This window comes from Sarcophilus harrisii, chromosome 1, assembly GCF_902635505.1.
Source record: "Sarcophilus harrisii chromosome 1, mSarHar1.11, whole genome shotgun sequence".
Classification (NCBI taxonomy): Eukaryota; Metazoa; Chordata; class Mammalia; order Dasyuromorphia; family Dasyuridae; genus Sarcophilus; species Sarcophilus harrisii.
In genome coordinates this window covers 346,494,190-346,509,459 of record NC_045426.1, presented here as the reverse complement: position 1 = coordinate 346,509,459, position 15,270 = coordinate 346,494,190, and the positions used below count along the sequence as shown (strand labels likewise).

Genomic DNA, 15,270 nt, shown 5'->3' with positions numbered 1-15,270 from the left:
CTGTGCATACCCTTTGATCCAGCACTGTTACTACTGGGCTTATACCCCAAAGAGATCTTAAAGAAGGGAAAGGGACCCATATGTGCAAAAATGTTTGTGGCAGCCCTTTTTATAGTGGCCAGAAACTGGAAACCGAGTGGATGCTCATCAATTGGAGAATGGCTAAATAAATCATGGTATATGAATGTTATGGAATATTATTGTTCTGTAAGAAACAACCAGCAGGATGATTCCAGAGAGACCTGGAGAGACTTATATGAGCTGATGCTAAGTGAAATGAGCAGAACCAGGAGATCATTATACACTTCAACAACAATAATATATGCCAATCAATTCTGATGGATGTGGCTTTCTTCAACAATGAGATTCAGTTTCAATTGTTCAGTAATGAAGAGAACCAGCTACACCCAGAGAGAGAACTATGGGAAATGAGTGTAGACCACAACATAGCATTTCCACTCTTTCTGTTATTATTTGCTTGTATTTTTGTTTTCCCTCTCAGGGTTTTTTTTTTTTTTACTCTCTTTCTAGATCTGATTTTTCTTGTACAGCAAGATAACTGTATAAATATGTATACATATATTGGATTTAACATATACTTTAACATATTTAACATGTATTGGATTACCTGCCATCTATGGGAGGGAGTGGGGGGAAGGAGGGAAAAAGTTGGAACAGAAGGTTTGCAGGGGTCAATGTTGAAAAATTACCCATACATATGTTTTGTAAATAAAAAGCTATAATAAAGAGAAAACTTCCTTGTAAAAAAAATAGAAAGAAAGAAATAACTAGCCCTAATTATTTGGTAGAAGTATTTTTAACAGGACTCAAAGAATTAGAGGGATTAAGACTTTAAAATGATCAACTTGAGGATAAAAAGGATGAATATTGTCATTTCCAAATTGCATGAAAATAGATGGTATTTACTGATAAAAAGAAAATAGCAATATGTACCAAAATAATTATAGCAGCACTTTTGGGGGTTACAAAGAATTGAGAACAAAGTAGATGTTCATCAATTGTGCACTTGGATGTAATGGAATGTTACTGCGCTGTAAAGCATGTGATGAATAGAGAATCGTGGAAAGATCTATGTGAATTGTATATTGTATAAACAAAAAATTATAAACAGAGCCAAAACAACAATAGTATATATAATTATTACATAAATGTAAATGAAAGAATAACCACAAATAAAAATCAAAAGTGAATAAATGCAGCAAAAAAAATGACTCAAATTAAGAAAGAGATCAATATTTACTAAGCACCTATTTTGTTCCAGAGACTATACAACAAGTTAGGAGAGAATGAATACTCCTTATCCATCCTTTCATGGAGATGGCAGGACCACAGGTGTTGTACATCATACATGTTTTCAGACTTTTTCCAAAATGTTGGTCAGTTGTACTAATTTTTTCCTCTTTTTTGCATTCGAAAAATATTATCTGTTATACATCACTGCACTATGGTGACCTCACAGATAAGCTACAAAGCTGATGATTCACTAAAAACAAACTGAGAGATGACAAAAAAAAAAAGTGGGATGAGGACCAATTGTTAGAACTGGAAACAATCTTAGAAGCCTGTTTGTAGTCCAATTGTCTCTTTTTATCAGAAACACCTAAGCAAGTAATGTCCAAAGTCACACAACCAGGTTGTAGCAGAGTTAGATGAAACTAGGTCTTCTTTCCTCTTAAGCTGGTGCTTTTTCAATCAACAAGTTTTAAGGGCTATGTGCTAAGCACTTGGTAAAATGCAAAGTATGGGGAAGACAAAGGCAAAAATCAGTCCTCCCACTGCACTGTGCATGCTGCCTTGTCCACCTGTGCTGTGACATTGAGTGCCAGTCATACTCTACTGAAGGAGGGAAGGGTGGAAAGACCACCAATTCTCCCACATTCCTCACAACATGAGGCTTTTTTCTTTAGTCCTCAAGCCTTACTGAATGAGTAGCCATTATTTTAAAAAAATCTTCTCTGGTGCTTGCCCCTTTAGCTTTCTCCTCACCAGTCTTCTCAGAGGAATAGAGTTTTTGAGGGAGAAATTTCCAATGTCACCATCATCATTGCCACAGCCACAATGCCATTCCTCATGGCTAGGGAAAGCATTGTCATTGCCCTTCTTTTAATATATTCCTTTTCCTCCTGCCTCCCTTTCCCTATGACTTAGGAGAAGCCTTCAGTATCTCCAACTGCTGTTCAAACTGCCAACACTGATCATGGATTTTTATAGACCATCACTCTCAAGCCCACTCTTCTTCAGGGTTCCTAAGCTGCTGGGGAGAAGAGCTGTCCTCTCTCCTCCTTTTTCATGAGCTTTCCTTGGAGTCTTGTCTCAATTCCCAAACCATGTGATATTCCCTTGCCTCTGGAAATAGGCAAAATCTACCAATCTCAGAAGTCTATGAGGTACAAACCATTTTTACCCTGGAGAGAAGGTATTATCTATGCACTTACAAAACCCATTTTGGCCAGGAGCTCAATTACCTCCCCAATTAATCTTTTTTCCAGTCACTCCCAGTAGCCAAATGAATACAACATCAATATTAGCCCTACTCCCTTAAGCTTTATCTAACTCCAAGCAAAAGTATTCATCATTAGTGTCCTAAAAGAACAAGCAAAGACATAAATAAAAGCAAGGGAAAAAAGCTCCAGAAAAAAAGCCCACAAGCCTGAAAATGAGCCTATCAAGAATCGCAAGTTATCTTTAACTCGATCCTAGATATGTACTGGGGCATTGATTAGGTTGGGGAAGCTTGGTGACACAGTGGATAGAATACCAGGTCTGAAGTCAAGAAGACTCATTTTCCTGAATTCAAAAATGGTCTCAGACACTAAGTAACTGTGTGATCCTGAACAGGTCACTTAACCCTACTTGCCTCAATTTCCTCATCTGTAAAATGAGCTGGAGAGGAGTGGGGTGGGATAAACCACTCCAGTGGTTTTCCCAAGAAAATTCCAAATGAGGTTTTGAAGAGTCAGATATGATTGAAAATGACTAATCAATAATGATAAAGGTAAGAGCAGTTGATTTATAAAGAAGGAATACTGAGGCCTACCGTATTTCTAGAAACTGTGAACAAGTAGGAAAATTGTTTAAATCATTCCTGAAAGCTGAAATAGAAAATGAATGAAAAACAAGAATTCCCAGATGGCAAAATCTTCCATCTATAAATGCCAGGGGGCTGGATGGGGAACGGAGAGAAATAATCAGACATTTGATGAGTCCCTTGGCTACAAAGTTTTATGAGACTGGGAAAGTTATGTCTCTTAAGTGTTGATATTTCCCTGAATTCCCATCCAGTCCCACCATGGGACTATGGATAAGCATTTCCGGCAGGGATTATACATACTACAGAATTTCTATTTTTTGGTCTATCATGAGACACTTTCATGTAGGACTTAGATTTGTGTAAGAGAAGACATTCTGACAGAAAGTTGTAGAGGATACGCAATAGAGATGTTTGGTAAATAGCTCAGTAGCTAATTAAATCACAGGACCATAGATCTAGAGCTGGAATGGATCCTGTCAATTAGTCAGCCAATAAATATTTACTATGCACATATGCCAACTGCCTTACTATGGGTTAGACCTCAGAAAGAATTTTATAAAGTCACCCCATCAACAAACATTTGCTTGTTATGTTCCAGGCACTGTATTAAGTGCTGAGGACCCTGCCCTCAAGGAGAATTCTAAAGGAGGAAACATAAATAACTATGTTCACTACAAAATATAACCAATATAAATGAAAATTAATGTCAGAGGGAGGCACTAACTGTGGAAGGAACTGGGGGAAAACCTTCTGAAGGAAGGATTTCAATTGAGTCTTGAAAGAACCCAAGGAAGTCAGAAAACAAAGGACAGAAAAATATCCTGGCCATGAAAAAAAAGCTAGTGAAAAATCTGTGATATTTACTATGAGGTCTAATCCCCCAATAAACGAGACCAAAGAAAAATCTGCAACTACAAAGACTTCATAGCTTTTTCTTATGGTAGAAAAGAACTAAAATCTCAGAGGGTTCCCCATTAATTGCGGAATGACTGAGCAAATCAACATACAGGGTTATAATGAAATATTACTGTGCCATAAAAAATGATAAAATGAACTGTTGTGGAAAAATGAGGGAAACTATATAAATTGATATAGAATAAAGTGAACAAAACCAGGAGAATAATTTATCTATAACAATTTTGTAAATAACAACATTTTTCAGAACTCAGATCAATGCCACAACAAACCATGACTCCAGAACACTAATAATAAAGCATGCTATCCACTTCCTGACAAAGACTGATTATAGATTTGAAAAGGACTTCAAAGATCATATAATTCAAGCCCCTCATTTTACTAATGAGAAAACTGAGGCTTGGAGATGTAGTATCTTGAAGAAGTTTACACAATTAGTAGATTTGTTCTATTTTTGGTCAGTCCTATGGTTTTATTGATATATGGAACTCCCAGTGAGAAAATACCTTCTACAAATGCATAAGAGCTTCTATTCTGCAAATTACAGTTTTACAGAGCTATGTGGGCACCAGTCGGTTAAGTGATTTGCCCACTTTGTGTCAAAGGCAGTATCTGAATCTTGCTCCACCCTGTTCCAAGGCTGAGTGTGCACTTTGCCACACTGCCTCTTAGAAAGAAAATTCCTTGTTAGGTGCACAAAAAGGCTCCTTGTCTCACAATTAGCTTGCCAAAGTTCAAAGGAAAGACTCAAATACTCTAAATGTAGCATCTGCAATGCAAATAGTAATATATTTCCTAGTAAAACCTAGAAAGAATACTTAAACAAACCTTCATAGGGTCTATTCTGTATTTGTCATTAACTCAGTAACACTTATAGTCAAAGGGTTATTCTTTATATTTTCTACAAAAAAGGAATTTCTAACAATCAAATCTTGGAGACGATCTCTTAATTAAGAGAGAAAGATGATGCTATCCATTAACAAGATAAGCTCTTCAGTTCCCAAAATGGAAGTGTTAATGAAGCACAAAAAGACTAAAAAGAAACTGAAAAGTAAACAATTCAAGTCCCCAACCATCTATTAAGTACCTTCTGTGTACAAGATGGCAGCTAGGTGGTACAGTAGATGAAGTGACAAGTCTGACATCAAGAAGATTCATCTTCCTGAGTTCAAATCTGGCCTCAGATACTTCCTACCTGTGTGACTAAGCAAGTCACTTTGCTCTGTTTTTCTCAGTTTTTTTATCTGTAAAACGAATTGGAGATGACAAATCACTCCAGTATCTTTGCCAAGAAATTCTCAAATAGAGTCATGACTGAAATGATTAAACAACAATAATAACGTGCAAGATATTCTAAGAGGTTACAAAAGGTAACCAGATCCTGCTCTCAAGGAGCTTACTTTCCATTAAGGGGATATATTTACACAGATAATAAAGTAAGCACACCATAATTTGCCGAGGGGTGGGGGGGAAGGGAGAGGTGGGGAGCCTTAACAACTAAGGGTATCAGAAAAGGAATAGGAAGTAGCACCCAAGCTGAGCCTTGAAAAAAAGAAAAGCATCCTTTGAGGTAGAGGTGATTTCTATGTATATAGGACAGTCTGTGCAAATATGTAGAGATAGGAAATGAATTGAAAATTTTGGGAAACAACAAGAAGAACCATTTGGCTGGGACATACGAAGAAGAATAGATCCTCAGCAAGGAAATATTTAATCAGGAAACCCCCAAAAGTTCCACAAGTCACATTTCTTAGCCTAGAGACATCAGGGAATAAACAGTCCCTTTATTCCCTTCCCTACTTCTCTCCCTTACTCATTTATCCTCATTCCCAATACCAGTGTAGCCAGACCTCCAATGAGGGAGAGTAATTTCTCGAACATGCGCATCATCAAACTAAAATGAATGCTTTCTACAAACGAGAAATGAAGTTCCAGATCGGAAACAGAGCGAAACGTAGCCCAGGGAAAGTTTTCCCACAAAGCTCTGCCAAGGAACTTCATTCCTCAGCTACATCACCCCATTCTTCAGCCAGAGTTCATGAGCAAAAGGGCAAAAGTTGTTAAAGTCTTTGATATTATGGAAAAGGGACCACCAGGATTTTCCAACTGGGACTGAAGCCAGTATCTTAAGTAAGACATTTCAGAGTAAAATGTAAATTCTTCAACCTATCGTTATATTACCATATGTATTTTGTTGTTTAGTCATCTCAGTCATGTCTGACTATTCATGGCCCTACTTGGGGTTTTCTTGGCAAAGATATTGCATTGGTTGCCATTTCCTTCTCCAGTTCATTTCACAGATGAGGAAATTGAGGCAAACAGGGTTAAATGACCTTCCCAGGTTCATACAGCTAGTGAGTGTCTAAGACCAGAATTGAACTCAGGAAAATGAGTCTTTCTGCCTCCAGATCCAACACTCCATTCACTATGCTATCTATCAGCACATCATTGCATATATTGTGAAAAATACATAATTGAGAGAAATGCATTATAAAATTACACATGCATCAAGGAAAAAGGATAAGGCATAAGTGGAGATGGTATGTTGCAGAACGGCATGGTTAATATGAGAAATTTCATAAGAGAAGGCAAGACTTGAGTTGTGATTTGAAGGAGTAGAACAATGAATTAATTAGTGAAAAACCACCAAAAGCTATTATGTGATAAAAGATTCACTGGGGATTCTAATGTCTCTGGTAGCTACAGCTTTATTTGGACCACTCATTCCTTCTCCAGAGCAGATCAGATTAATTCATCAATCCATCAAAAAATAATTTATTGAATACCAATGTACTTAGTTCAGTATTAGATGCTAGGGATGTTAAAAACAGAAATAAGAAGGAGTACATCACTGTGTCTAACAATAATAATATATAGAATTTGTTATATTAGTGTACATTTCTCAGTAGATCTTTTATTTACTGAAAAGGGGCAGAGCAAAGCCATTGGTGTGAGAAATGCAGAGAAAAGTAGTTTGAAGGAAAACACTGACAATTCTGAGACAATCTGAATGAAAGCCCTCAGTGGCAAAAAGTATTGATGGAAAAGAGTACTACTATGCATTGTTTCTGGAATCTAATTTATGTACATTTGTTTTTAGGGTTTTGAAGTTCATTGTTGAGAAATGCTAAATTTAAAAAAAAAACTGCTTAGGACAATTGTGTTAACTGTGTCATATATGACAGGAATATAGATTTCTCAACCTAAGATATAGGTGGATAACTCCATATGAGACCTTGATTTAAGACAAGAGATTTAATGTCAAAGTAGGCTAACGCTAACAAACGCAAAGCACTAGAAGACAAAATTTGACAGAGCTGAGTAGCTGACAGAAGCAGAAAGGCAGAAGGGAGACAAAAGATAAAGACACTACTTTGAGTTGAGATGGAATGATTAAAGACAGATGGTCTCTGCAGTTTATGCAGGGAATTGATCTAATTGATGGGAACTGATTAGAGAAAGCCAACAACTCTGTGGTTTGAAGAACCATCTTTGCTATATAACTTTCTATATTCAGTTTGAGAAAATAGAAACATCTCAGAGATTGCGTACATTTTCCTAAATGTCCTATATGGCTCAAAGGGAGAAAATTCTCAAGAGCTTTGGAAATTCTGGGCTGAAGGGAACTGTTTTTCACTGAAAGACTGTAAGTTAGTCTTAGTGCCCAACCATTAGGAAGACCCAGAAAGTTTTGTAAATCCCAAGGTTAAGGTTGCTGAAATAGCTCAACATTGCTCTTCAGAATAACAGAGAAGAGGCTTCATCCAACAGGAGAATGGAGCCACCATCACCCAGCAAACAATACAAACTTTGCTGAGGAGACCAAGATGATCAAGGCCTCCAGTCCAGAGTAGTGAGTTGGACCAGCATATGAGTTTCCATATTAGAATGACTCACTACTAAATTACTACAAGTAGTCCTCACTATCTCCTACAGATATTATGTGACTTAATAGAAGAGTGTGTATACTGCTACATTATGTTGTGACTATTACCACTTTTGTCTCCTGATAAAAAATATTCCATAATTAAGAATTAGTCATCTTGGCTAATTTTTAAATCAAAAATACACTTTATTAGGTACTATAATTATAAGAGATATATGTTTACCCTACATTACAGTTACCCATAGGACCCCAAACATGAATAATAGAATGTCTGCCCTTTTGAGGATCTACTCCAATCTGCCAGTGTGGGTGAAAATGGGGTGAAAGAACCATCATCAACCCAGAGTGAGAGAAATGTTAGGTTCCACATATACATATAGATAGAAACACAGATATAGAATCTTTGCTCTTCACATGAGGTAGATACTATCATTATCCCCATTTTTGCAGATGAAAAACTAGAAGAATTTTATCCTAGAATATTGGAGAAACTGGACCTTGTATCTCTGAAAGAATATGGGATCTAAGAAAAATGCTAAAGGACTACAAAAAAGCAGATACTGTCCCATTTAAAAAAAAAAAAAAAAAAAGGAGAGTGAACATGGCAGACTAGAGGCAATGAGCTTCAATTCCTAGAAAAATTTCAGAGTATACTGGGATGTCTAGTGAATCTCTAGAAAGTGAACCTGTCAAGGACAAGTAATGTTAGACTCATTCCATTTTCTTTTTTTGAGAGAGCCACTAGTCTGGTACAGATAGAGATTACCTATATTTCAGCAAAATATCAGATAAAGTTGTTCATGCTGTTCTTATAGAAAAGAGAGTAATGCAGACTTCACATCAACAGTTAAGTGGATTCAGAATTTATTTGTATGAACCCAAAGATTAGTTCTTCATAGTTTGATGCCAACTTGCAAAGGTGCCTCAGGGAATCTGTGATTGGTTTTTGGAGGTTTAGAATTTTTTCAATTTCTAGTCATTCAAAATATGGCATGCTTACATTTTTGCAAATGATACCACTTAACATGCTAGATGACAGAAGTAGGATCAAAAAAGATCTCAGCAGGCTAAAATCTTGGGCCAAATCTAATAAAATTTAATTGAATTGAGTTAAATGTAAATTTAATCAGGTTCAAAAAATCAGCTTCACAAGATGAGGGAGAAATAGCTAGACATTTAAGAAATATCTAGTGCTTTTAGAGTACAAATTTGATACAAGTCAAAACACACTAATGTGATCTTATACTTCACTGAGAGGCAAAATGTCAAGGAAACAGGAAAGTAAAAATTCTGTTATCATCTTTGCTGGTCAGAGCACAGCCAGAGTATTATGCTCAGTTGTAGATCATATATTTAGGGAGGAACTTGAAAATTTAGAAAGCATTCTGAGGAAGATAATCATAATGGTGAATAATCTCAAAAAGTTACATATCAGAATCAATTGAAGGAGTTAGGATGTTTACCTATAGAGAATAAACTTGGGTGGAAGGAATAGAACCACTATTTTCCACTACACGTAGGATGGAAACACAGAGACTTTTTGACCCTGGCCTCAGTAGGCAAAATCAAGAGCATGAGGAAACACTTGAGAAGAGGCAGAATTTGATTTGATACAAGATAAAATGTCCTAACAATTACAGTTATTAAGAAACATACTTGGATACCTCCAAAGATATTGGTTTTCTCTCCTCTTCCCAAATTCTATCCAGTGAGGGACCTCAAATAAAACCTGGTTAACTACACATCAGACATGTTGTAGCAGTATTCTTTATATGAGTTGGATTAAATAATTTCTGAGGTCCAATCCCAGAATTCTATGATTCCCTAAGCAGAGAAATGGGAGAATCTAGAATGTAAATTCTTTTGTCTCTGTATCACTAGTACCTATATAATAAGCAATAATTAATAATAAGCAAACGTCAATTGTTTGAAGAGAGAATGTATCTGAGAAATGCTCCAATGCCAAGACCTCACATTTTTAGGTTTTCCAGCTACAAAGTACCATCACATACATTATTTCTTAAGATCTCAAAGCAATAGCATCAACTAAATTTGTACAAGTGTTATTCATATTATCCATATGTTACATTCATACATTCACTGTCTGTTTGAATGAAGTATTAGTCACTATATTATTAGTTATTTTTTCTTCCTACAGTTGAGGGTGGTGAAGTTCAAAGACTTGGACTGGGTTAGTGACAGAACTAAGACTCTGGTTCTGAAGCCAATACTCTTTTCATTATGCTTTGATCAGAGTTCATAGCAATTTAGCAAACATTTCTTAAGCACATATTATATGTAAGGTGCTATGTTAGTTAAGACAAAACACCAAATCAGTGCCTGTCTTCAAGAATTTACATTCTACTAGGAGAGGTAAGATAGGTGATAAAGATTAATGCGCCCAATCCCTACAAATAATATTAATAATTAATATTTATATATCATAAATCTTATTCTCATTAAAATTGGCACAAAGAGGAAATAACATACACACTCAGTCTATCTTACTCTGCAGAAAAGTAGGAGGGGAAGGAGATAAGAGGAGGTAGAGTATGATAGAAGAGAGTGTACATTAGGGGAGGCGCTGTTCAGAAGCAAGATACTTTTGAGAGTGACAGGGTAAATGGAAAGAGATAATAGAACAAAGGGGGGAAATACAGTTAGCAATAGCAATTACGAAAGGAATCGTGAAGCAATTTTCTAAGACCATTTCTCAAATGTTTAGGGAACTGAGTCAAATTTATTTTTTTTAAAAGGCCATTCCCCAATTGATAAATAATCAAAAGATATGATCTATGCCCAAAGGGTTATAAAATCATATATATTTTTTGACCTAACAACACCATTATTAGGCATTAATATATTATATGTTAAATATCTATATTAAAATATTTATTTACCACTTTCAGGTTTGCAAAGTGCTTTATACATATTATCTCAATAAGTGTCATTTGCAATTTAGAGGGTTTGTACAAAATGAGTGTTAAAGGGCTGTGCTGCTGATATCAAACCTCAAAAGAAAATAATTATATCCTAATTATATTCTCTCTTTATAACCCTTAATTAATTGCCCACTTGAAAACTCCAAAAGAGATTCCAATAAATTGTTCCTAATGGCAAAATTAGGCAGTATTCTGATTTTCAAAATTTCTTCCATCTAAGCCAATGCATATTTATTGGCATTTGCTCTATTACTTATCACACCAAGCCCATAGTTCATAATCAGGAAATATACAAGCATACTTTTCTAGAAATCCCATTTTTAGGTTCAATTTTTAGTTCTGTTGTTGTTGTTGAGTAAATTATTTATGTCCATTTGGGGTTTTCTAGGCAAAGATACTGCAGTATTTTATCCCTTTCCTTCTCCAGCTTATTTGATAGATGAGGAAACTAAAGCAAAGAGTGTTAGGTAATTTGAACAGATCACACAATTACTAAATGTCTTAGATTGCATTTGAACTCAAGTCCTCTTGACTCCAGAGCTAGCACTCTATTCATTGCATTATCTAGCCACCCTGTTAGGTCTGACATATTTCTAAATATTTAATTTTTCTAATAAACCAAAGTTTGATAGAGGAGAGAATTCAAGAATCTAATTCCATATATGAGGTATGGAATGTCCCTGCATACATTCTAAACAGGCAACTGAGGCCTAGAGCGATTAAGTAAAAAAATCAGTGTCCAGAGAGCCAATAAGGGTCACAGTGAGCCAAGTCTTCCCGATTCCAGGCAGTCTTGTCACTAGCGCAGAGTCTCTCTTTCTTCCTCTCCTTCTCCAGGTCCCCCTCTCATTGTCATTTTCCCTCTGTTTCCCTCAAACAGGCACAGGGGCAAAACTTTTGTCAGAGAGATGTCTATTGTACAACAACAGTGGTTGATACTTCTAATAAATATTCTCACATTGTTCTATTCTTGATACATTCTGATGTCTGCAGGAAGTCTACCTTTGCCTAACAATGTATATATAGTTCTAGAGTACATTCACATTTGTGTGTGTTTTGGTGGTTTGGAACCATGTGCCGTTCAATTCTTTTGTCAATGCTTAAGTCAGCATTTTAGCATTATCTTAACATTTCAATTACCTTACTGACAGTGACTATTTCTTTTTTCTGCTTAGGAGAAGAGCAACATCAGCTACTATTAAAAACAGTATTTGCTGTCCCAACTACTACTGTCAGAGGATGGTGATAATGACTGACAAATATCACATAAATAATTAAATCTGTACGATTGCGTGAAATAACCTCATTTTCCAACTATATACATTTCTGTGGACTTACTAGACTTCAGCATGCTCTTAGGAACTTCATCACTGGGAAACCTCATCATCCAACAAGATCCAATCAGCCTTGAGAACCATACCCTGTTATTACTCTGACCTCTGATTTAGAAGGCAAATCCAAGAACTTCAAAACCTTTATTTAAAGTAAGTTCAGAAAAGCCATCTCCTCTTTTTTAAAAAAAATAGTAATTTACTTTTCCAAATACATGTAAACATAGTTTTCAACATTTAACTTTGCAAAACCTTTTGTTCCAAATTCTCCCTCTCTCTTTCCTCCTCCCCACTCCCCAAGACAGCAACTAATCTGATATAGGTTAAACATGTGCACTTCTTCTAAATAAAAAACAGAAGAAAGAAAAAAAACAAGTAAACAACAACAACAATATGAAAATATTATAAGAAAGGTCATCTCTTTATTCCCCACCTGGTGATACACATTTTGGACCTGACTTCATCATGTCCTGTAAAAGCTTTCCTTGTTCTTCCCTTCCCTTTATTTCTCCCCCAGCTTTTCAGCTTTCTTTTGTGTGTTATCTATCCCATTAGTTTGTAAGCTCCTTGAAGGAAGAGATTGTTTTGTTTTGTTTTTGTACACCCATGGCTTAGTACATCCCTATGTACTTGGCATGTGTTTTTGTTCAGTGGCGTCCCCATATCCAACTCTTTGTGACTCCATTTGAGGTTTTCTTAGCCCTAGAATGAGGCAGCTCAGTGGAGCAGTGGATACAACACTGGCCCTGGAGTCAAGAGGACCCAACTTCAACAGCAATCTCGGACACTTAGTGTCTGAGGACTTGAGGTCTAACCTCGGAAGATGCAAGACACTTAACATTTGTATGACTGGGCAAGTCATTTCACCCTATTGCTTCCAAAAAAAAAAGATATTGGAATAGTTTTCTATTTTCTTCTCCTGAAGACTGAGGTTAACAGATGACATAGGTAATAAATGTCCCAGGCTGGATTTGAACTCAGTTCCAAACTCCAGGCCAACACGCTATACCACCTAGCTGCTTTTGTGTGCCTGGTCCATAATAGGGGCTTAATAAATGTTTATTGACTGATTTTCCATAATAGGAACTGGGATTCAAGAAGGAGACCAGAGGAGAAATGAAAGATAAAAAGTGAATTCAGCCTAAAGGACAAAAATTATATAATCCAAAGAGGTAACCTATCAAGCAACAGAATAAGGAATTTTATTAGAACTCTTGAGGAGCTATAGAGGGAGCAAGGAAAAAGCCCCTGCCTTTGAGTAGGATAGCCAAAGAACAGGACCAGAGATAAGATAAATATAAACAAGAATGCATACAAACTCAAGTCAACTCCAAATGTAAAAATTCAGATTTTCAGAATAAGAAAATATAAGAACAAACCTAATTGCTGATTTTCATTGACATTGTGAGTCATGAGGACTATGAATGTCTAAGGAAAAAGAAGTTTGGGATCAAAGATTTAGAGCTAAAAAGAATGCCAGAGACCGTGCAGTCCAATCCCTTTATTTTATGGATGAAGAAACTGAGGCACAAAGAAATTAAGTGACTTATTAAACATCACCTGCTTACACATTAGTCATCAGGAACCAAGGTCTTTTGATTCCAATCCAGCATTCACTTAATATTTTTATGCTCATTTTAGAGATGGGCAAACAACAGAGAAGTTTCATTATTTGCCCAATCTCACACTGGCAGCCAGTGACAGAGCTGAAATTAGAACCCTTTTAACGCCCAATCCTATATTCTATTCCACACTACTTTGTTAATTTCTTATATTTTCTAACTTTTCTTTTTAAAAAAATTATTGATATCTTGTTCTAAAATCACCAAAATTTCCCCCAGTATCCCTCTCCTATTGCCTCCCGGAGGATCACCCCATAGAACAAGGAATATTTTTAAAGGAAAAAAAAAAAAAGAAAACAGATAGATAGACAACAATTTGAGGACAATTACCCTTATATCTATTTCTTCAGAATCCTCTCATATTTGCACTGTACAGTACAGGCAATGGTCTAGCAGTGTTCATATCTACACATGCACACACACTCAAAAGAAGTGAAACCTACTGATCCATAATAGACAGCTCATAACTAAAAGATGAGCAGTCACATTAGATGGCTGCTCTAATCAGAATTATTGGACCCTACCTCTCGGCTCTTCCACCCACTCTGATTTCCTTCCCAATGACTGAATTTATCTTGGACCTCAACCCAGTTTTTGACATCACTCTTATGAATCCTAGTTCTAAATTCCATATTATTTGTTTTTTCCACATGCTAAAATATTCTCCACTTTTTGACTCTGTCTCATAGCTGTCTCTGTAAGAAACTCTTTCACAAAGCCATCATCTCTTCAACCCAGAGCATCCTGAACTGGTGGCTGTCTCATCCTGGTGGCCAAAAAATACATTTGTTGAGTGAATGATGCAAGTATATATAACAAACTATGTAAGATAAAGGTCGAGGGCACAAGAGAAAAGTGGAGATGGAATTAACTGCCCCCTTACCAGTCCCTTGCAGGCACTAAGAGCTGCAGTACCATCTCCAACTCCTGATTGTAGTACTGTGCCGTGGAAGTGGCAGGAAGAGCCTGAATGGGATTCCATTTTGGCACCTGTGAGGTTTCCATATCGTCTCTCCAAGATGTAGTTATTAAAAAGAAATCCTCGATTAACTGTCAGATTAAAAAACAGGTTCTTGTCCTCATGAGCAATTTTATAATATACTTGGTCATCTTGGTGCTCCAGATCTCTTCTTCTCCTAGCATTCCCTCCACTGGAGGCATGATGATGCAAAGCATGGGATACAAAATGTCCAGTTGCATTTACTTTTACAGGACCCACCACATGATACTCTGACAAAGTCTTGATAAAGTGTTCTGGAAGAAAAAAAGGAAGGACACAAAATAAAATTAGTTGGAATTGGTAGAGATACAAATGAATACTGATTCTTTAGATGGGATAGGAATTGGTCTTCGGATTTCATTGGTATAGGCAATTCCTGTATAGATTCCTCAATCAACTGCAACTCCCCAGGCTCAGAGTTACTTGGAGGCATTGAATAGTCAGTTCTCAGAGTAACACAGACTACATGTGTCAAAGGAGAAATTTAAACCAGATCTTCCTGGTTTTAAGGTTACCCTGCGA

The 15,270-nt window shown here is 36.4% G+C and overlaps 1 protein-coding gene across 1 annotated transcript in view; it reads right to left on the bottom strand.

Moving 5' to 3' along the window:
• Positions 1-15,270, bottom strand: part of ADAMTS12 (ADAM metallopeptidase with thrombospondin type 1 motif 12) — a 467,290-nt gene that overhangs the window by 440,614 nt on the left and 11,406 nt on the right. Inside the window, exon 2 of the mRNA XM_031945878.1 lies at positions 14,632-15,002. Coding sequence (XP_031801738.1) covers positions 14,632-15,002 — 371 coding nt within the window. The remainder of the gene's footprint in view (positions 1-14,631; positions 15,003-15,270) is intronic.